The sequence below is a fragment of the Urocampus carinirostris genome, chromosome 2, assembly GCF_059441175.1.
Source record: "Urocampus carinirostris isolate Australia breed hairy pipefish chromosome 2, RoL_Ucar_1.0, whole genome shotgun sequence".
Taxonomy (NCBI): domain Eukaryota; kingdom Metazoa; phylum Chordata; class Actinopteri; order Syngnathiformes; family Syngnathidae; genus Urocampus; species Urocampus carinirostris.
Window position 1 is genome coordinate 39,525,501 of NC_142350.1, and position 24,830 is coordinate 39,550,330.

The 24,830-nt window shown below is 38.2% G+C and overlaps 1 protein-coding gene across 1 annotated transcript in view; it reads left to right on the forward strand.

Moving 5' to 3' along the window:
• The first annotated feature begins 258 nt into the window (after window positions 1-258).
• The window catches only part of rspo2 (R-spondin 2), a 104,380-nt gene continuing 79,808 nt past the window's right edge, over window positions 259-24,830 (forward strand). The window contains exons 1-2 of the mRNA XM_088327946.1: window positions 259-601; window positions 3,375-3,714. Coding sequence (XP_088184072.1) covers window positions 3,615-3,714 — 100 coding nt within the window. The 5' untranslated portion in view covers window positions 259-601; window positions 3,375-3,614. The remainder of the gene's footprint in view (window positions 602-3,374; window positions 3,715-24,830) is intronic.

Here is a 24,830-nt window from a genome sequence, read left to right on the forward strand (position 1 = left end):
AAAGGGAAAGTGATAAAAGAGAAAGAGGGACTGAGAGAAAAATAAAGACACATATGGAGATATGGAAATGGATAAAGATAGAGGAATCATGAAAAATGGGAGAAGGCTAGAGAGGGAAATAGAAAGAGAGAGAGAGAACGAGAATGGGGGTGCTCACTTCGAAGAGCCGGCCCATAAAGCCGTTTAGTTCGCGAACGTTCAATCACTAATATGAAGAAGGAGGCAGAAAGCATCAGGACCAATCTGGAGTCGGTCAGCGCTCAAAGTTGAGCAGCGCGCGGAAACGCAAAACGTCACGCATCATTTGCATCATTTGCGGCGTCTCCTCGCTCGGAAACACAATCAAGCGTGATTTTACGTCTCTGGGACAAAGTTTGAAGAAACAGGAGTGGACGGAATTTCCTATTTTTACAGGAGCAAGGAGAGGAAAGTCAGTTTTTCGTTGACTGCAACGCGTCCCTGTCGGACTTGTTCCTTTTTGGAAAGCCAAGTTTTGTTACACGTGAAGTGATGCTGCGTGTTCCTAAGCTGCACACGCACCCGAGGGGAACCTAAAAGCAAAAGTGGAGTCGGAGAGAAGTGACATTTCGTCCAATGCCAGGTACTTGGACTTATTTTTCTCACTTTTACGCGCAGTCTTGTGATGCAAACGGGCGCGCGTTCTCTCTCATCGATTCACCAAATGACCACACTAACACAAAACTATCAATTCAAACGCTTCTTCCGTCTTTTAAACGCGTTTTGATCATTACAGAGTGTGCCGCTCGTAGCATACGACGTCACACGACGGTACAGTAGCAAATGTTATTCTCGATAAAGCATTTTTTTCGTGCATTTTACTCTGTCTTCCTCGCTGAGAGAGTTTTCAGCACGTGAGGAAAGAACAGGGAACAGGAAGGGGGTCTTCAACCTTGTTCAAACTGAAAGCTACTTTTTCTTACTAAACAAAGCAATATAAATAGAGAAATAGAAATAAATAGAGAACGAGAAAATAGAATAATTGGAACAAAAAGAAAAATAAAGAAGAGAGAGACACAAAACGAAAGAGAGTTACAGATATCCAGGAAAGAAAAAAAATGTGAGACAGCGAAATAATGAGGGAGGGGATAAAGAAATGGAGATAGGGAAATTTAAAAAGAACTAGAGAGGAACAAAAAAGAAGAAAAAGATAGAAAGAAGGAGAGGAAAATAAAGAAAGACGGAGAGAAATAGAGAGTGAAAGAGAGAGGGGGAGAGAAAAAACAAGAGAAAAATAGTTGGAAAGAAAGGGAAAGAGACAGAAAAATAGAAAAACAGAAAGAAAGGGAAAGAGGGAAAGATGAAGAAAGGTCGCCGTTAGCAGATGACAACGTCCTCTTATTGCCAATTGTTGCAGTTACATTAGTAAATTATATTCTCCATCATTTACTTATTGAGCGAATCGTTCTATCTACCTCATTCTAATGCGAGAGTCAGAGAATTTTCAGCCATGTGAAGAAAAAACAGGCTATAGAGCATATTCTGACAACTTTGTTGTAAATTAAACTAGATCATGACAGTTTCTGTAACAGTTTAAAACCACACGTCGAACAGATAAAGTTTCGTTCTACATAGAATACAATTGAATATCATATTTATTGTCATTGATATCAACGTGGTGAAATATTGTATGCAACTAGATTAGACATGACACTTAAGGTCAGGAATTGACCTGGTCCGTTGGACTATTTAGTCTTCCCCACATTTATTTTTTTACTTTGCCAAAAAAAGGAAGAAAGTCCCTAGATGACTTTTACCAAAAGTTATGATTTTCAGAGTAAATGCAAACTAAGTGCTTCCTCTGCCCACTAGAGGGCAGTAGAGAATATATAATCAGCTCTAGTTTTCCCAGTCTAGTAGTTTGTTCTCATTTCCCCTTTTATTTTGTACTTCTCTTTTATTGGTTTTAAACCAGTATGACATTCAAGGCTAAAATAAATTCTTTTAAGAGCTCCCAAATGAGTTTGTTTAGTTCCGGTGTAAAACTACATTCACTAAATAGTTGAAATAAACCAGATAACGCACTCAATGCCGAACATAAAAATATATTTTTTTCTTCCCCGCTGTTCCTTCAAAAAGATCCCTTCTCATCTATGATTCCAATATGTAGGGCAAGCTACTAAAGTGGGCTGAATAATAAAGAATGATACAGAAAAATTACAGTAAGCTAAAATTGTCAAGTTGACATTCTTTTTCTGATCCGGCCCGCCTAAGACCAGAAAGCCTCGATCCAGTCCCAAACTAAGTTTGACATCCCTGCTCTAGGGTAAACATTAAATAAAGACTTTAGAGAGAAAAATATGATAAAAGACTCTCGGAAGAAATAGGCAAAATATGTACAACAAAGCGCTTAGAGCGGCCATATTCAAAGTCCGGCCCGGGGGCCAGTTCTAGCCCGTGATCAAATTCTTACCGGCCCGCGGCCTCTCTCATGAAATTAAATATATGTGGCCTGCCATTTAGACTGACCGCAGTGTAAAATCAATTTGTACAAATAAAAATAAATCACAGTTTCACCTGATAAAGGCAGTACGCGGTAGCCCTACGGCCACCTGGCTATCTGTGTAAATTATAGCCCACCCAATTTCCGACATCGTGACTTTAAATAAAAAAATGAAAGTTGATTGTGAAGACCCCCGTTTCCTGGGCAAATGGAAATTGGAGTATTTTCACACCAAAATCCGAAACAACTGTGTTTTCCTAAATTGCCAAGAGACTGTGGCTGTGTTTGAAAAATATAATATCAACAGGCGCTGCCAGGCAAAAATGCCGACTACAAAAATGTAACTGTAAACGAACACTGTGAAAAGGTTAGATGACGGGATACCATTTTAACTGCGCGGGTCAAAGGAAAACGCTACAAAGGTGAGCTACGAGGTTGCAAACCTTTCACAGAGAGGGAGTTTAAGAATGCCAGGCCCTTGCACATTTTCAGTTTACCAGTTCTGGCCCGCTTTTTGAAAAAATTGGACACCCCTGACTCATGTTCTAATAATAGTGTAATGAAAAAATAGTGCATCATTACAAGAGTGCAATAAAAAGTAGTGCAAACATATATTTTCAGAGTTTTGTGTGTTTGTCTAGGGTAGTAATGGTCCTGGGTAAGAAACTGTCTCAGAGCCTATTTGTCCTTGTTTGAAGGGACCTGTAACGCCTACCAGAGGGCAACTGGTCAAAGAGGTGATGTCATGATCCAACCCCAGACCACAGATACGGACAACATTTGGAAACCCATTCAATCACACTTTTGTTACTCACAGTGCCAGAAATATCAGAGAATGGGGAAAAAAATCATACAGTTTGAGCAACAGGATTCATACCCACCCCACTAATGTCTTTTGTAACGATCTCCACAGCGTAACGACGAGGACGCCCGTACTCAGCAGAGGATCATCTCGTCCCATAAAATGATCCCCATCGTCGACCTGATACTTTTTCGCATCTCATCTGATGTTTGACAAGTCTGAAGCACGCTTTCAAGGAACTCCCGGAGAACACGTACAAAGTCAGAGACTCGTTCATTTTGAGCCTGCTTGGCACTCTTCCATCGTTTTACATTTTCAAATCGGGGTCCGGACAACTTGATTGCCGTCCAGATGCAGTTTCGACTCTTCTCATTTGCGCTGATAGTTTTGAACTGTATGGAGTACAGCGACTGTCAGGGGTCGACCCAACGGTGGAAAAGAAACAAAAGAGGTAAAACTCTTCATTTTTTTAAAGAACAATGATCCCTTGTTTTTCGCGGGGGTGCGTTGCGAAAAGATTCCGCGATAGTCAAAACCCATGAGATATCAGTCACATGTAATATATCTGACTGTCACAAAAAATAACTATAGATCTACAAATAAAAACACATAATTGCTGTCGAGTGAATGGTCTTATTGTCATTATATATGCTATAGAACAACAGCAATCGAGAGCTTCTCCTTTCAGTGTAAGAAAACAATTTATAGTTAGCTATAAGCTAGTTGAACAAGGTCTAATGATAAATAGAATACAAGAGTCAAGAATGTAGAGGTTTCGCATGAGTTGTAGCTCTAGGTCATCCGTTTCATGGTTAATGGATCCGGCGTTGGTGAGATACAGGCTCGGCTGGGGTGGCTTAAGAGAGGTGCTACTAAGCCTATCCGTAGCAGTAGGCCGGACCTGCAGCTACATGATCAATTCGACTTTCTAAAGCTATCACTTTCCCTCCCAACGTCGCCTCAGTTTCTTCTCAGACGGAAGGATAACAATCCACGGAGCATTTTGTTGCGCTATTCTGACATTCCTCAGAGTTCAATTTAGTTGAAGAATTCCATTAATTGTAACAAGCCTCTAAATCAGTAGCTGTTTCGCAGTGTGTTATGGTGAACACATTGAGTTGTGCGCTGTTTGACTGACAACGTTACAGACATTCACGCTTACCCAACACACTCACATACACACAGACACATGCACTAAGCCTGCACCATCCGGCCTCTCTGATAGTATTTGCTCTGTGCCGTCTGCTTTCAAATACAATGGACAATACGTTGATATTAAATACAATCAAGACAATTCAAATCAAAATCTCCAAATTATCAAAACCACAAAAAGTAAACCACGATACAGCATATATAGCTTATATTAGTGGGGAGTTTACTGTTTTGTTGTATGCTAAATGTTTTGTACAGTGCATAGAGTGGCAAATTTTTGCCTGAAAAGTGCTTTACAAATAAATTTGATTTTGCTTTGAAAAGCTAGGCAAAAATATCAGTCGAAAATTGTGCAGTTCAGTCACTTTGAGTCACCATCGTTTGTATTCTCCCTCATGCTTTGTAGCACTTGTTTTTAGTTACTCTGCTGGATAAAAAGTGGTAGTACAAGCAACATCCTAACTGCACCACAATGTTTCACTGAAATCCAATGCACTCATATTTGCATTGAAATGATATGCTGAGTGACACATAAATCACGCAACACCAAATCAAAGAGGAAATTTGATGCCATTGCTTAAAATAATCGATTTTATCGATTTGTTGTTGTGGCCCTAATTTTGTGCAAAGAGATTTGTGACTCTCCGGGTCGAAAGAGACGTTTTATTTCAGCTGGCTGAGCCAGAAGATACGTTTCTCTAAAAACAGCCACAATTACCACTACCAGTGGGTATCAGCTAAATATTACCGGCGTTCACAACCCTTATATGAGTCAAACTAAAGGTGCATTCCTCTATAAAAGATACTCCTTTTATTTAATGAAAGGATGTGAAATCCCTTTACCCCGCCATATGAATTGCACATCTCTCCACTCAAACCCCATAAGCTGCTTTTAATTGATCTCATAACCGCTTTGAACAATCGGTAGGAAACCCGCATGACAATCGCTCAGCGGAGGCGCAGTTGAGAAAGGGGATCAGCCTCTTTGTAAACACCATTCTCTCCTCTCAATGAACTAGGAGACAGTGAGATTAGGAGATTTAGCCCCAGCCAAGTCCTCTTTAGACTTGTGACATAACTCATGGGATCTTTTGGGCGCCTGTTGGGTTTTGGCTGCCCTTTTTGTTTTTTTTTTCTCCACCAACTTGTGGACTTCTACTCCCCACTGTGTGTTAATGTTCTCAAACTCATTCAAAGTGAGGGGAGGGGGGTCGCTTCTTGTAAATTGTATGGCAATCACCGATTTAATCATATGCGCTGCGTGCCAGGGGGAACCTCCACACTCTGAAAGCTCTCCGCTGTCCATCTGCAAATAATCAGTGAAGCGCTGCAGGGTACTGGTGCTCACACGCCTTTTTTCACCCTTCTGTTTGTGTTGCTCTGCTCTGGTGTCTTGAATGACTTTGTTAGATAGCGGCCGGGAGTCATGTTTGTGATTTTGTCTTGTTCAAATATCTTAGATATGTTGGATGGGAATACACCGTTGCTTCACTTCACTCTTGTGCACGTCTGTTAGGGGGTGCTGCCCAGGTTTTGGAGTCACTTTTTTTTATCGACCTTAAATTCCAGACTCCGGAGCGTACCTGATCAATGGCAGCATGCTCAAATTTGAAAATAAAACTAAAATTTGTATATGTACAAGCCGCCAGAAAAAATAGACTAATTCACGTCCATTGTTTACATTTTAACCTCGGCACACAGCTCGCGCCATTTTCAGCAGCGTTGTTTTTCAGTTCTGCTCTGACTGACTGATGGCACGTGTTTTTCGATCATGTGACCATTTAAGATGACAATTACAAAGACAAGCTCGTGTTTATTAAATGCCGAAAAATAATGCGAATGAGGGATGCGTCATGTAAAATGTAAGCCCTATATTTCTAGACGACAACGCAAGGTTCAACCATACTTTGGATAATAGTGCCAGATTGCACCACATACATGTCGTTTTGTGTTGTTGTCATTGGTGGTGATGGACCAAATTGCATTGTTATTGTTCCTCGAGCATTATAGGAAATTTCGGCGACCTGACATTGACGTAGATGTTACGGAAAGAGAAGTTCAGCGTTTTTGATAGGTAATTTCAGTGTTTGATATAACGTCTGCCCGGACGCGTGCATCTTTTACTTCGGGCATACAACTTACAAAACGTCTCCGCCCAGGTGGCCTACAACTTTCTCAAGAAAAAAAAAATCTTTTCTTTTTTTTTTTTTTCTTCTTGTTTTTCAAATCAAACGTTTGTTTTATTCCGATTTCGAAATCTTTGTTCGTTTTGGAAATTTGCATACTCGGCAGCCAAGTTGGGAAAAATGGGCCAGGCAACTTTATGGCTTGGCAGACAACTTTTTAGAGTTGTCTGCCCTGGTGTCCGGTACCTTTTTGTCGTGAGTTTCAGACACTGGTAATTTCCACTGCTTCTTAAAAGCATAAATTAAATATTTTGATTAAGAACAAAGGGTTATGGCTGTCAGTGCTAATTTAACAATTTAAAGGGACAGTGTCTATTATTTGACCATTAAATGTTGCTGAATGGTGTAGTGCAACTGAAAAGTGAGTGATGAAAAGCACAATGAAGAATGAAAAATTCAGAGACTTAAAGTGGCCAAAACGCATCTTATTTCTTTGCCCAGTCTTTTGGTATATGTAGCAATTTGATGGAAGACATCCATATCAGTTCCCGTTAGGTGAGGATCCTGTTATGTAAAATGAATGATCATTTTTTGCCCTACGAGTAATAAAAAAATAACCATTTGTATGATAGTTCAGCCCTGCGATTGGCTGGCAACCAGTTTAGGGTGTCCCCTGCCCACTGCCCGATGATTGCTGGGATGGGCTCCAGCACCCCCGCGACCCTACTAAGGATAAGCGGTACGGCTAATGAGATGAGATGAGATGAGATGATAGTTCATGTTTTTTTTGTTTTGTTTTAACTCTAATTTAGTCAGCACACTAAAATTGTACTTTTTACTTTATTTTGTTTTGTTAAAAAAAAAAAAAACTCTAGCATCTTTCTATAAAATGAGATTATAATTTTACAAAATGTTTGTTTTGGAAATGTGTGTGTGTGTGTTTTATTTTAAACTGTCGGTCAATTTAGCATTTTGGAAAATTTATAGAAGCTGTACAGTGTATGAATTGATTTTTAAAAAAGTAACTGTGTATTATTTAGAAATTACTAGTGGTAAAAAGGTATAATTTGTAGGATGCTGTAAAATAGTCCATATTGCCCCCCGGCCAAAGTTTGGACATACATTTTCAAAGCTATTTTACAAATATTTAAATCCAGTTGTAAATGTAGTGCAGTGCAGGTGATAACATAATAAACACAACTAGTCTTTCGTGAATATACACATGCTTTTATGTCCTCTCGTTTAGATTATTGTGATGCTCTGCTCTCCTGTCTTCCCCAATAGAACATTGCTAGCTTGCAGCTACTACAAAATTCAGCAGTACGTATCCTTACGGAGGCTGGGGGTAGAGATCACATTACTCAGGTTTTAAAATGGCTGCACTTGTCCCCTGTGCGTTTCAAGGTCAATTTTAAAGTGTTTTTACTAGTTTTTAATTAAATCAATGGTCTCTGACCATCCTATTTGTACAATTTGCTTTTATTATATCAGCACTTGTGGCCCTTGATGTCCTCTGTCAGTACTTTGTTAACTGTTCCTAGGGTGAGGAACAAAATCTATCGTGAAGCAGCATACAGCCACTTGGTCCTAATCCACTGAACTGTCTACTGAAGAACTTAATGATTTTTCTATGACTTTTTTCTTTAGTTTTTATTGCATTTTAACCATTGCGTGTGTCTTTGTATTACGTGTTTTGGTTTTTGGGTGGGATAAAGGGGATTTTTTTTGTCGTATTGTTCACTCAAGGTTTTTATACATCACTTCGAGTGGCAAAGTATTGCCTGTAAAGGGCTTTACAGATAAATTTGATTATTTTGATACAGTAAACCCTTATTTATAATCAGTTATTTTCCAAAAAGAGCCTATGGTAGGCAAAATCTTATAAAGTAGAAAACGTTTTTAAAAGAAAAAAAAACAATTGTTAAACAATAAAGTGCTCTATTATGCATTGAAATTAAAGAACATACCCTTTGTGTAGGCCAGAGTATTTGTTTAACCAAAAATATGCTGTTACTGTACTTGTGAACATTTATGTATGTATTTACTTACCAAAACATACTCTCTGGGATTGTTCATCCAATCAGAGCGCAAAACACAATGCCTGATGAAAACTGTTGAGCAGCAAGACCGCAAAAGGTGGACCCGTTTATGGCGATGGAATGCCGTAATCATTTTTTCAACGAATGTTTGACCTGTTTTGTATGTAAAATGAGTTCATTTCATTTTACAATATGCATATTAAACTATATTGCATTAAATACAACTATAAACATATTACAATGTAATAAAATCATGAAGTCAGTATTGATTCTTATGTCCCAAGTGTGCACCGAATATGAGCTCAACATCATAAAACTATACCGAACTAATGCATTTTTCAAATGTGACATATGTTATCATGGTAAAATAATTAGGTGCCTTACAAATCAGTTTCCGAAAATTGTGTAAAAATTCTCCAGTGTTTTCGTCATTTTCTACTTTGTTCTGACAAGTTTATACACAGGCTGTCTGGCATGTAGCAGGAGCTATCCAAATCGTTCAGCAGTGTTGAGTCCCAGACACGCTTGAAACTCAATTTGGCATTCTCACCGAAAACTGTTTTATGTGGAACAATAACAATACTTGTACCTTTTGGAACAGGCAAGAAAATGCTTTGCCACTGATGTGATGGATGCATGTATTAGGATAACCGTGGACTGCACGAAGCCTTTTTTTCGGATTTAAAAAATCACTAGGTATTTGCAATTTAGCAGCCAAATTTCCGTTTGTTACCTTTTCAATTTCGATTGTAGAGTTTACTTGATGCATGCCACAAACTCTTGCTTATTTTGCTCTTATTCATACAATCACCAAACATTGTAGTCCACCTATCGAAAAATATACTGTATTATAGCCAATGCAAGCATGGTACCAAAAATTGCTACTTTACAAAATCACTACAACTACAATGTACCTGAGGACGAATCACCTGCCACCTTGTGTGGAATTTTTCATGTAATACTCATCCATCAGTCTTAAAACATGAATAGTCGGTTATCTATTACATTTTAAGTTGTCAAGGTCAATGTAAACTGTGCTTTTCTTTTGCTTTTGTTTTTATTGGTGTTGTTTGATAGCAGAAGGATTACATTCAGATTAGACAATTTCAAAAACACTTTAATAGATCTGCTATTGATCTTTATTAGGGTGCACAGACCCTCCCACATAAATATGAAAATATAAAGCAGGGGTGTGCAAACACCTTGAGTTACGCGTCACATTGCGTTAAAACTTGTAGCAGATGAGCCAGGCCAGTAGGAAGAAAATGATCCTAAGAATACATCATCAAAAACGAAGGGAGACGACGGGCAAGTGTAGCACCAAAGCAACAATTGTTTTATCATTAGTACTTTATTTACCATTACATATAATTTCATTATATTTTCATAATATTTTCACCATATTCGACTTCCGTTGTACTTCTCAGATTAATAATCCTGATAGGCCACTAGGGGCCCGCGGCCCGGAGTTTCCCCAACCCTGTTCTGGGGAGAACAAAGGCTCGAAAATTAAATAAACAGTTTATACAGTAAATAATGCAGGTATTCATATTTTAGCTTTTAAGTTGCAGTAGAACTGCATTCAATCATTATTCTAATATTTGATAAATATGTTAATTTTTTTTTCATTTAACTGGCGAATCAGTAAGCAAAGTTTTCAAATTAACCCCTCTTTGCTAAAACAAAATAATATTTCAAACAAATTACATTTCAAAAACGATTAATGAATTAAAACAATTATAAAATGATTTGATAAAACTGTAAAAATGTAAGTTGATGATAAGTTTGTGGTCTAGTAGACGCTCAAAATAAGGAAAGAAGACATAATTTTAACTTACTGAGAGAACAGAAGATGGCCAAACAAAAAACCCCTCAAAAAGCCAAGTAGCAACCTGTTCTAAAATCCCGCCCTTTCTTTTTATTAAATCTCCTAGGTTACAAAAGCAGATCCACCCTAAAGAGGGGAGAAATCAAAGAAAAGCAACATTGTTGGCCGATAGTGATAGTGATGTAAAAAGTGCATAATAGGCTAACTAACAAACAATAGTGAGGCATACTAGTCAAAATAACAAACTGGCTCACAAAACCGATTTAGTTGATCACATATTCTATTTTAATTTATCCATTGCTTTTTGCAATTACGTTTTATTTTGCGTGTTTTCCATTATCCACTCATATAAAACCTTGGACCATAAGTTAAAGCATAAACTTTCAAAGCACTCGTTGAAACCTCTCTTACAGTGTCAGTCAAAACTGAGTTTGATTAGCATTTAATACTGAATGCTTGATGCAATTACATCTTGTAATTAGTTCTGAAGTGATGATTTTTCAGTAACTGATATACGTTTTATTGACTAAACGACAACTGTACTTGTTATTTCTATTCTCTGGCTCACAATGCCACCTGCTGACTGCATTATCTCCAGGAGAAACATAGATACCCGGATGCTTAAACTTGTAATGAATACAGACGAGTGCCAGTAAGATAGTGTTGATTCCCAAAAGTCTGCGGCTAATTTGCAGTCATATTATGTTTTACGAACTACACATTCAGATGTTTTAAAGCATGGACGTGTTTCAGTGAAATAACCGTGGCCTAGCAGGGTGCAGCGAGCAGTCAGAAATGCACGACATGCGGCAGTGCTGATGAAAGTCAGGAAGAGGGTTGTGGGATAGGATCCGATGCCAAAATCCACAGAAAATAGCAATGACGTGACGCTGATCGCACCCTTGCTTCAACAAAGAATAATAAGAGCAGACATTAGACAAGCATTACAGTTGGAAACTGTTTCCACTTGATGAGTGTTTCACCCCGTTTTGAGGTTAGGCCCATATAAGCACTGATAAGATGAGCTTGCAGTGTTTCTGTACATGAAAATCGCAGACGGTTCCTCCCTGAAAACTGGCCCTAGCACACTGAAAGCTTAGTCAAAATCCCCAGTTTGTGGTTGGCAGTGTTAATGTTGGAGCCCGCCACTTGTGTGCAATATAATATGTTGATGAGAGAGGGAACGCTCAAAGCGGCGGCTCCTTAACCCGCATTGCCACTGTGGCCTTTGGAAAAAAAGAGGGAAGACAGAACTTCAGATGGAACGTGTGTCAACGTTCCTATTTCACATGCTGCTCATATAATCCAGGTGATATGAACCCTGCTTCCTGACCTTCATAATTCCAAGAAACGGACAGGGTTTGTTGACTTTATTCCCCTGTGGCACCAGCTAGCTATAAGATGGCTTTTCGGAAAAGCTGAAAAATGAGCTGAGGGTTTGATGGGCCAGGAAAATAATAACCCCTCCCTCAGTTAAAAAAAAAATCAAGGGGGACTTTTGAGGATGAATAAGACATATTTAAGCAGATCAGCTGGAATGAGCTGAATGAGAACCTCATCACCTGAGAGGGATTACACCTAACCAAGTCTTGACCCGAGCAAAAGCCCTCGCATCACAATTCATCTTTTTTTTTTCTCAGGCTCGTATAATAATCCATGAGTGCAAGACAAAGAAGCAATCAGTACGTTTACATGATTCTGATTAAGTTGAGAAAGTTGCTGATATTTCGGTAAAATAAAGCTGTGTAAGCGTGCAGAGAGATTCAAATAAGTTCTGTGAATAGTCCAAGGTTGGGTTAGTCCTCAGACTCAGTTTACTCATTCATGAAACCCCCTTCTGTTAATTGCCCAGTCTGGAGAAGATTGCTAGTTTGTGATATCACAGCAAAGCCAACAACATTAAAAAGAACTCCTCTCACCTCAGACACTACCTCTTTGACCTGCTAACCTCTAAGGCTACAGGTCCCTTAAAACAAGAACTAACATGCTAGGGTAGGCAGTTTCCTTCTAATAAGTTTAAAGTTTAGTAGACATTCATAACAAGAAGGGAAGATATGAATGGATTTTGAACTGTAATATTATTATTATTATTATTTATATATGTATTATTTGCCCTCGTGTAGGTTTTGGATGAGGGGATGGTGTCATAATAGTATGTAATGATAGTTTGCAATAGGCTTTGATATGTACAGCCCTTTGAGATTGTTAGTGATTAAGAGTTATACAAATAAACATGACTTGACTTGACTTGAACTTGCAAGAACAGGAGAGAGCTCGAACTTCAGATAAGAAATTCCAATCTGTTCCAAAGGCCCTTTATTTTCATTAAATCTCCGAGGTTAAAGAAAGCAGATCTGGCCTAAGATGTGAAGATATCAAAGAACAGAAACATGATATTAACAATTATGTGAACAGTTCATAAAAGACATTTGGAACAAGGTGCTTTAGTCAGATGAGAACAAAATGGAACATTTTGGGCACAATACAAAGTGCTACGTTTTTCCCAAGAGCAGCTGAGGTCAATCATGGACAATCCATCGCATCCACTACACAGCATTATCTCCAGACAGAAGAGCAGTTTCAGCGACAGACTGCTGTCACTGTCTTGTACTACGGACAGACTGAAGAGATCTTTTCTTCCTCATGCCATGAGGCTCTTTAACTCCACCCGGCAGAGTAAAGGCCCACATTAAACCACACCACCTACATTGGATATTACCGAATCTTACTGCAATATGTATTCTGTGTAGCACTATTTAGTTACTCTATATAACACGCTACAGTGGGCATTTGCACGTCACACTGGGTATTTGTATATTGTATTCTTTTGGCTTTATTATTGTACTGTTCTCAGCTCAGGGATGCTGCTGGAAATGTGAATTTCCCTTCGGGGATGAATAAAGTATCTATCTATCTATCTATCTATCTATCATTACACATTACTTTGAAAACACCATCATTACTGTCAAACATGGTGGTGGCAGAATCAGCCCCGGGTTGCTTTTTTTCAGCATGGACTGGGAAGATCGTTAGAGTTGAAGTTTGATGGAGCCACAGACAGGGTGATTCTGGCAGAACATAATTTTGAGTCTGCAAGGGACCTAAGAAAGGGCTGCAGATTCTCCTTTCAACAGGGCAACCACCAAAATCAAAAACAATAATGGAATGGTTTAAAACTAACAATATAAAGGCGTTAGAATGCCCGAGCCTAGTTACCGACCTTAATTCTGTAAGGCATTTGTGCAAATATCTGGAAAAACACTGTCCTCAAATGATCACCATCAAACCTTAAGGATCGTGAGCTGTGTTTGGTAAGGAAGACTTTGAACGCCTATTTTTTTAATTTTTCATTTGTTAGCACAATACAAGATGGTTTTCTTTTCCCGATTATGTGGTGTTCATTATTAGGAACAAACTATACGTTTAAAGCCTGGAATATGGCACTATGTGAAAAAGTTTATGGGGGGGGCAATACTTTTTCAAGGAACTGTATGTGTCAAAAGTGAGTATGTTTAGCTTAAACCATACCCATTTATGGTTGTTCCTTCCTGATGTTGTCAGGCAACAATATGTAAACTTATAATCGGACCTACTCAACAGTTGCCATGAACATACAGTATTTATATATCCGGATACAATGGAAACCTTTTGAATCCACTCCATTTCCTTTACGTATTTTGTTCATGAATTAATTACGATTTGCGTATTTGTGATGTTAAAGAAAAGTAGTGTGGATATGGCTTCCACTCCATGCCTAAGGGCTTTGGGCAGCTCTCCTACCTGTGAAACCCTCGTATGAGTCATTTTTTTCCTCCAAAATAAGTCTTTTGTGTTTCGATTTTACGTGTTTGTAATGATACACAAATTAGAATTTTTACTGCCCAATAAACTTAAGGCATTGGAACAAAATTGGCTGGTCATACTTAGTAGCTTTATGAGGAAACAGATTGAGGCGTAATAGCCTTAGGGGAGTGTGCACTTGATGCTACACAGTAGGTGAGTTTTAAGCAAGCCTTCTTTGCATTCAGAAAAGACACTAAACTTCTTGTCTGCAGCTCTGCATTTTCCAAAATTCACATTAATACGCCACATAAGCTTGCGCATAATAGGTTTATTTCATTCCAGATTTCCGAAAAAAAAAAAATAAAAAAATCTGGTTTTAAACTGTGGTGAAATTTTACTTGAAATAAAAACATCTGTTTGGCAATCATCTCAACTCAAACTGTGATTCTGGCGTTATAATGATTGAGCGTGGAAGAGAATATCCAGTTGTGTACCTTCTATACACAACCCAAAAGTTAAAAGACAATGACCGGGTACTATTTCTCATACCCATTAGTAAGAAATAACATTGAAAAAAGCGAAACAATCCATGAGAACCAAAATAGGCAAGTTTAAAAATATACAGTACTAAGAACTAATGGAATAATCCTTTGTTGTGTCGCGGTTTACTCATCACAGTTTCGCTACTTCGCAGATTTTAATCACGCATTCTGATTGGCTAAACAAAAGAAGATGCTTTCTATCGCCAGCAAATTTAAACTTCTCCATCCACTAAACTTGCTCTAGAGCCACATACAGGTGTTTAATGCTACCTAGTGGCTCCCTGACGTTTTTTCCAAAAGATTGGATAATGGTATCAGCATGTTACTTCACAAATTTTTCGTGTATATTTCCAGTAAAATGTGAAATTAACGAGAGTTAGGGCGAGTCAAGAAGTAAATACGTTTTGCAGGATTCTCACTTTGATCTCATAAACCTTACTTTAAAAGGAGGACAATTGTCTTAAAGTCAGTTAAAAACAATTCTGTGACCTTCTCACTGAAATCCTGCTTTTTTTGTCAGAACTCTCCCTTAAAAAAATGAACATTTTCTGACTTTTCCCAGAATCATAGAATAAAAAAATCAGAGATAAAAGTAAATTATTCTTTTTATATCATATTTGAGTAAAAATGTTCACTTTGAAGTCAGAATCCTGACTGATTTCTTACTGTTCTTTTATGGGACTATAAAGCATGTGTTCTGAAATTCTTCCAATTTCATTGTATTCACCACTATAATATATATTTCTCACTAAAGCCAGAATTCTCGAAAAAAATATCAGTATTCTAACTGTAACGTGAGAATTCTGTGAAAAAAAAATGGATCCTTAAAATGTTAACTTTCTGACGGGTGCACCCCACTGCAGGAAAGCGGGAAAGGAGGCAGGTGTGCGCAATAAAATAATGTTATTGAATTAGAAAAAATAAAATGGAGCAAAGTAGCAAACAAACACAAACAGACAAAAACAAATAGGTGTGCACAAGACAACTAGCAAACTGTCCAGACTAGAAAAACAAAACAAACCTGACGCGGTAACAGCGAATGGAAGTGAAAGAAAATGAACAGACGGCCTCTGCTGTCTGCATAGTCCTTATACACACTTGATTTTAGTGAGGTAAGTTCAGCCAAACTCACCCTTTCTAAAATTTGGGTTGGCTTCAGGCTCGGTCCCTCAAATCCATTTGATTTGTTGGGCTTGGGCTCACCTTTAGTACCTGTGGGCCAGGTGGGTGTGGTTTTTTTAGACCCCATCTTTGCTCTATAGTGAGGTGCGGGTACAGAGGATATGTTGTGTGGACCGGTCCTGATGGTGCCTTATGGGGTACGATGGTGTGTCAGAATTGAGTTTTTCCTTGCCCTCATGTGGGATTCAGATCAGGGGATCTTGTAATGGTGGTCTGTGTAGCACTTTTTGTGATTTAGGGCTGTACAAATACATATGACCTGACTTGTCTAACTAGATTTTTTGCAATATAATAACTATGCATTTAGTCAATCTAATTGAATTATGCATAATTATATTCATAAACTGACACAATGGATAACTATGATGACCAAATAAGGGAGGAAGTGACCTATTAGAAACGGTTTCATAGAAAGTTCATGCAACTGCATTGTTTGGCCTCCATCAGGACTTTCAGCACCATAGTGCGGCAGACTAAAACTGAGGATCCTTTCACTAGTTTCATCTGATATGCAGAAGCTGACGCTACAGACAAGGTCGACATGTACGGGTTACAAGGTCAAACAAGGAGCTAGTCTTTTGACAGAGTTCGGAGGCTGGGTCAGGCTAATGTGATTTATCAATATGGCGCAAAAAGTGACTCATTGTGTGTCATACAAGTGATAATTCACAAGCGGCCATCGCTGCCTAACGAGGGAAGAGGTGTCGTGGGACTGTGAATAGGCTGCTTGTCAGGAAGCGTGCATTATTGAGTAGGTTTACATGCAGGGTGAAGTGGGATTGAGATCAGAATTGTTTTTGTATGGCTTCCAGGGCTCGTATGGTTGCTTGAAATCCTTGTAATTGCTTGAATATAAATTTTGTGTTTTCAAAGCATGTAAATGCTTAAACATCTTTCCATGTTTCTTGCTAGTCTGACTTGAGAGACATCCATTAAATGAAGAAAAATCAAACAAGTTTTCTTAAAATTGATACCGACACAGCTTTCTGGTGGCTTCGCTTTCCCTTTTATTCCCTCATGATTAACGGCAGCTGTTATTAGTTTGCATGACATTGTCATGTGAAAGAAAACCATCCCCTACAGGTGCATCAGGGCAGGTGCGTTGGACCAACATGCCGGGTAATGAAGACATTATAAAAATAGCTTTGAAAGTGGTTTAATTTGGCCATGAAAAGGTGTACAAACTGCTGACTCTGAATAATCAATTCGCATGACGATTCACAAGAATTAACCCCTTATACATGGCATCTGGGAATAACACGATTATCCTTTGACAATGAACAAAGGGGATTTTACACATGTCAATCACCACAACAATCAAGTTATTTCTCCATCACACTAAAAAAGTACTTTTTTTCCTTCTTTTCGTCTTGTACAATTTCAAGTTGTGACACAGCGAAGTAATCATCATATTCACGTGATGCTTGTTTCAGCGAGTTAGCAAAAGTTAGCTTGTATAATCTATTTCTGTATTATAAGGCCGAAAGAGCACCAGCAAAGAAGAAAAATACATTAGAATTAAAATTCTGGTTAACCATGTTTACAAGAAGATTAGGTGTGGCACTCAATTGTTGATTGAATGGTTGATTGATTGATTGATTGATCAATTGACATTTTTCCCGCTGATTGTCAAGTAGAAAGTAACAGTGAGGTCCAACACTTTGCTAAACAATTGAAAAAGCAGAAGAAACAAAGGCTGATTTTTTTTTTTAAATCAAATTATGTAATAGACATGTTATAACAGAATGAGTGTTTATTTAAGGATTAATATGTAATAAATACTTACACCAACTAAATCAAACTCACCGAAAACTTGTTTTCTAGGCTGTTCTGTTCTCCTTTGTGTGTGTGTGTATCTGTGTAACCCTTTTTAGCAGCAGCAAAATACAAGAAAAAAAACATTATACAGGTGACCACACAACAAACATTTGACAAAATCCACAAGAATTGAGTAATATATGTATGAAAGCGTCAGAGTATTCAATACCAGGAAAATAGTATCAATTCCATCCAAGTGCTCTATTAGTATCGATAATACTTGGATATTTGATATTTGGACGATCTGCCCACCCCCACCACAGAAAAATGAAAACTTGTTGTATTTAATCGCCACCATGATCCTCTCTGGAAGCCACAATTTGCAACGTATGACTTTAGTGTGTAATGTTTCAAGTGAATGCAGTATATGTTATAGTATCTGCTGTTGTTTTCCATATTGCTGTATTATATTCTTTTGTGTGCGTGCAACTACCCATTTCTCATCGATCAGCAGGGCATGGAAACTCTAAACGTTGTGCGGGCACTTGAGACATTGCCTCAACATGTGCAAAACTCACACACAAAAACACATTGTGGTATGAGAGGCATTTCAAAAAGTAAATCATACTTGCTCTCATGTATAACATCATACTCTCGCACATGCACAACTGTACTCCTATTCAGATGTATACATACCCATGCACAAATGCTACTGTACTTTCTCATACACACCACTATACTCTCTCACACAGACTAGTACATTATCTTACACACACTACTATACTATCTTAGCCGTAGTACTAATACACACACACACACTCACACAAACACACACTTACTTCTATACTCTCACAGCCATACTACTATACTTTCGCAAAATCACTACTATACACTCACACACACTATTATACTCCCACGTACACACTACTATAGACTCATTATTATACACACACACACACACACACACACACACACACACACACACACACACACACACACACACACAACTTTTCTTCCTTACACATACCGGTAATTAATATTGCCATTACTAAAGGGGTTTTTCAGTGTTGTTTTACTTTGGGTACTGTATGTAACCACAACGATGTAGACTGATTTCTGAGTATATCAAAATCGAGTTACTCCTTTTAAAGAAGTTTGGGTTCTAGAGTATGTTGGTAAATGTGAGAGAGTATATTAGTATTTGAGTGATAACTTGGTAGTGTATGTATGAGAGTATAGTAGTCTGTGAATGAGAGTATAGAGGTATATGTGAGAGAGTATCGTAGTCTGTGTGTGAGGGTATAGTGGTATGTGTCCGAGAGCATCGTAGTGTAAATGAGAGTAAAGTGGTATGTGTAGGAAAGTATATTAGTGTGTATGAGAGTATAGCAGTAAGTGTGAGAGAGTATAGTGGTATGGGTGAGTGACTATAGTAGTGTGTTTGTGTGCGTGTGTGTGTGTGTGTGTGTGTGTGTGTGTGTGTGTGTGTGAGTGTGTGAGTGTGTGTGTGTGTGTGTGTGTGTGTGTGTGTGTGTGTGTGCAAGTATAATAGTATGTGCAAGAGAGTATAGTAGTGTGTGTTTGAACATATGAGAGTATGTGAGACAGGGTATAGATTTGTGTATGAGAGTAAAGTGGTGAGACTGAGAAAGTATAGTAGTGTTTGTGCATGCATCTGTATAAGAGTACAGTTGTGCATATGTGAGAGTATGATGTAAGAAAGTATGATTTACATCTCAAATTACCTTTAATACCATGGCGATGTACACTGATTCATGTGTATATGTTGTACAGTTCGGCATTAAACTCGAGTGGATCCAATTAGAATAGTATATGTGGTAGTTTATTAGTATATGTGAGAGAGTATATTATGTATGAGAGAATAAAGTAGTGTGAGTGAGAGAGTACAGTATATTGGCATGTGCCGGAGAGTGTATAAGTGTGTGTATGAGAGTAAAGTGGTATGTGTGTGATATTTTTGTACTGTGTTTATGAGAGCATAGTAGTATGTGAGAAATTATAGTGGTATCTGTGAGGGAAAATGAAATGAAATGATCTGCATTTATATAGCGCTTTTTCAAGTCAATGACTTCCCAAAGCGCTTTACAATGTGCTCCACATTTCCCAATAGCGGCCTTGCAGCCATGTAAGGCGCTAACCTGCTTATTGGGGGTATTAGGGGTTCAGTGTCTTACCCAAGGACACTTCGACATGTAACATGGACGAGTTGGGATTCGAACTGGGATCACTTGATCCCAAGACGAGCGCTCTACCTCCTGAGCTACTGCCGTGTTGTAGTGTAGTGTGTGTGTGTGAATATAGTAGCATATGTGAGAAAGAGTATAGTAATGTGTATGAGACTAACATAGTAAGAAAAAGAGAGTATAGAGTGGTTAGTGCGTGGGTACTACGGTGTCTGAATGAGAGTATAGTTGTGCATTGTGAGAGTATGCAATGTAATGGAATTCCATCACAAACATCCTCTCATATTTTGGCACTCTGAGCAAGAAGAATATCAGTTGCGCTAAGTCCTGTGAGCAATAGGATTCTGCTTGCTCAACCCGTTTTGAACCCACCTCCTAACACTTGACAGATGGACATGACTCCCTTGCGCCCCCATCTCTCTGCCTTTGAGGGACCTCTAATTATGTTGACACACCACATCAAAATACAGCTCAGCATGCAATGCTTTTGTTATTGAGAGGAAGTAAGTTGGTCAGATGCAATAAAGCATTCGTCTGTAGGGCTTGCCTGTAATTTTGCGAACTAAATATTGCCATTAAGAAAGGTAAGGGCTGTAAGTAACTCCCGCTACTGCCCACTCATCGTCTGAGGTTTTAGGTCCTTATGTGGAGCTGTGACAAATCTGTAGAATTACGTGAGACAATAAGTAGTTTCCTTCTGAGTGGTGGAAGGGGTAAATGTTAAGAAAATACAGACCCACAAGGAGGCTTCTGTCAGTAGGGTTGGGCAATACCGGTAAAAAAGGTTATCAATTCGATCCAAATAAATACATGTTTTGATTGATCCTGATCCGATACTGATACTTTTTTCTTGAACATTTCATTTAGACTTCTCCCCGCCCCCCACCCCGAGTTATTTTATATTTAAGATAAACACAGAACAAAGATTTAAGAAACCAAAATGTTTATTAAACATCTAAAATTTAAACATGTAAAAACAAACATAAATATTTCTATTACAACTGTTTTAGAACAAAATTTAAGAGTCAAACAAAAAAGCAGCATTGTTACACAAAAAGAAACATGAACATGTCAACGTGACAACTATTTCTTCCATTGCAAAACGTTTTGAAAACAATTTCTGAAAGTACAAATAGTAAAAACAATACCAAGTGAAAAGCTCTAACAGAATAAAAACACTTCTCGTACAACAGCTGTTACAAAGCAAAAGTCGTGAGAGTCAAACCAAAGCAATGTAACGAAGCCCTTTTGACTCTGTTGCCACACTGACAATTAATTTACAGGTTTTTGTTCAGGAACAGTTACATATTTAAATTTTCGGTTGCAGCTCGTTGCTCTCTGTAAGATTAACTTTTTTATGTTTTTATATAAACTATTAACAATACTGATTACTCTGCGCGTTTACATAGTTGGACAAAACCCGATAACAATTTAATCATACTTACTTGCTTTTACTTATAACATCATACTCTAACACATGCATAACTAGACTCTTATACAGAGACAGCAATACCCATTCACAAACATTGCTTTACTCTCTCATACATTCTACAATACCCTGCTAAACACAAAACTATACTCTCTCACACATACCACTATACTCCCATACACACAACTATACTCTTGTGAAAACACTACTATGGTGTCACGCACATTCTACTATACTCAAATATACTGTACTACAATGCTCTCTCACACATACTGCTATACTTGGAACACCAGTTGCACATCGAACTGTACATCATATACACACAAAGATCAATGTGCATCGCTTTTGTTTGAAAAAGTACTCAAAGTAAAACAAAACAGACAGGTAATTTGATTGTTACACTAGGTGTAAAAAACCCCTATTGTTATAGAACCGTTAATGGTGTGTGAGAAAAAAAAGCAGTGTGTGTGAGAGAGTAAAACAGTGTGTGTGAAGTCTACAGTATTGTGAGTGTGGGAGGATAGTAATATGTGTGTGAAAGCAAAGTAGTGTGTATATAAATCTACAGTATTGTGTGTGGGAGCAAAGTAGTTTTATGAGAAAGTATTGTAGTTTTTGTGCATGGGTATGACTGTGTATGTATGAGAATGACTGTGTATGTATGAGACTATAATAGTGCATGTTCGTATGCATGTTTTGGGTGAGAGCAAGTATGTTTTACTTCTCAAACGGCCTCTCATAGTTTTAGGTTAACGTTTGTAACATGGCACCTTCGAACTACACAAAAGCTTGTCTGCAGAATTAGCAATGGACCGGATCAATGAATGAACTAACAGGAGGGGTTTACACTCTATTCAAGCTCTGTTTGCAAAGACCCTGCGCCTCACATTGTGAGCAGGCTGCCTGCGGAGTCCAGAAGCAGCCGGCATGTTTCAAATCAGGACAGAGGCTGGGAGTCATTACTGGGCCTTGATGCTGAGCTCATTGTCTTGCACAGAGTAAGTGGGGGTGGGCGCGTAACAGAAAGAGGAAACGTAGCGTGTTTGTCAGATGTAAAGAGGTCTTGGAGGGTCATTTGTTGTAGCTTTAAGTGGTCCGAATAAAAGGAGTATTGGGGACGCAGGTTATTACGCAAAGGCTGGATCAGCGGGGGAGTCAATGTATGAGACGTGCTTCATTGTGTCTGATTTATATAATGAACAGATCATTTTGTGGCTAACTTTACAAAATACGTGTCTATTTCATGCTTCCTTTAGTCCTGAATTATTTTTTAATTTTATTTGATTACACATATACACTTAGAAAATGTGCTTTTTTAAAAAAGGAAAATCATAGTTATTTTTCAATGAAAATATCAATAAAATAATAAGAAATACACCCCATACATTGTTAATGAGGTAAATCACTATTTTAAAGCAATATGTACTTCCCTGTATAGAGATCCATTTCAAGCAACCAGCACTCCAGTCTTTTAATAGTATATTATGTTTGCTAATTGCGTTAGAAGGCTAATGGATGATTAGAAAACCCTTCTGCAATGTTGTTAGCACAGCTGGATATAGTTCAGCTGGTTAGAAAAGCTAAACAACAGACCTTCCTTTCAGCTGGTTGACTATCTGGAACAATAATAAAACTTTCAGTATGACCAGAAAAAGAAAAAATCGTATGAAACTAAACAGTCTATTCTTGTTTTACGAAATGAAGAGTATACAAAGTGTAACCAAGTGTTGAAATCAGAGAACCCCTTAACCAGGTTTTTACCAGAATAGGAAGAGAAGTGTGAGGCCCCACGGCACAACCAAGCAAAAGGTCTCTGGTTTGAGAAATAGACACCTTACAGGTCCACAACTAGCAGCTTGGTTGAATAGTATCCGTGAACCAACAAAAAAGTGTCAACATCTACAGTTTAGAGGCAAGATTGATATACTGGCCTTCAATGAGAAAAGCCATAAGTCAAAGTCAATTTATTTGTCAATTTCTCAGATGTACTCAACAAACAAAGAATCAAATTTGCGTTTTACACCCTCCCATGCGCAGACACTAATGGCAACAAAGTACAGATGCACAGAACAGTCCTAACTTAGGATAATACTCAATAAAAGTGCAAGTGACTTTTGGGTAATACAAAAATAAAAACAACTGACATCTAAGACATGACATACAGTAAAATGTTCCAAGCAGCAGCAGTAGTGGCAGTTTTATAAATAAAGGTAAAAAAATGTAAACAGGTAAATAATAAAATAGGTAAATTGTAAATACAATCAGCAGGTGTGATACGCAGTCCTGAGTGGTAATTTCTTCTTACTGGGTGTGGAGAGAGTTAAGTAGTCTCCGCTCTCTTCACACACATAACTGAGACTGGCCAACAAAAGGAAGAGATTAATACAGGCAAAAAACAACCATTGGACAACTCATTCGATAAATCAAAGTATCATTATTTCATGGAAAATACATTTACTTGGATGTCCCCAAACTTTTGAACGGTAGGGTTTACAGCAGGTGTATATTTTTATTCCAGATGGTTTTATTAATGATAAAACCAACCCAGAGGCCCCAATAGCCATTCCTACCTTTGCCCTTGTACTGTATATTGAAGTAACTTCTGTCCTTCTCGATGTCTACTCCGGCTAACCAAGCATGGCTAAGGTTATGGGTGAGCGAAATGTTTAGAACTGGGGTCAACAACGTGGTGAACACCTGCGTAGACTTCAGACCAATTCCAAAACTATCTTACCAGTGATGTGTCAATGTGATTGTCTGAAATATTTGGCCCGCGAGAGCTTAAAGTGTCTGATCATCTGAAAATTAATGCGTCAAAAGAGTGCTTTGACCCAAAACTATATTTCCCACAATGCCTGTCGACTACGATAGACACACAGTGACTGTTCAGCTCCACAAGACGACAGTATTTCCACATCAATGTCAAAGAGTGGAATTTTGAAATAAATTACCCTAAAATGTCCAAGAAGATGTTGCTATTTTTATATACATTGGTACCTCTACATTCATCCAACCATCGATCCATCCATTATCTGCACCGCTTATCCTGAGTAGGGTCGCGGGGATGCTGAAGCCCATCCCAGCTATCTTCGGGCAGTGGGCAGGGGACACCCTGAACTGGTTGCCAGCCAGTTGCACACAAGGACAGAAAATTCGCTCCCTCATTCACACATAGGGACAATTTGCACGTTTTTGGAAAGATAGATAGATAGATAGATAGATAGATAGATAGATAGATAGATAGATAGATAGATAGATAGATAGATAGATAGATAGATAGATAGATAGATAGATAGATAGATAGATAGATAGATAGATAGATAGATAGATAGATAGATAGATAGATAGATAGATAGATAGATAGATAGATAGATAGATAGATAGATACTTTATTCATCCCCGCGGGGAAATTCACACTTCCAGCAGCATTCCTGCGCTGGAGAACAAAACAATAATAAAGCAAAAAGAATACAATACACAAATACCCAACATTAGGTGTTAAGACCCAATGTAGCGTGTTATGT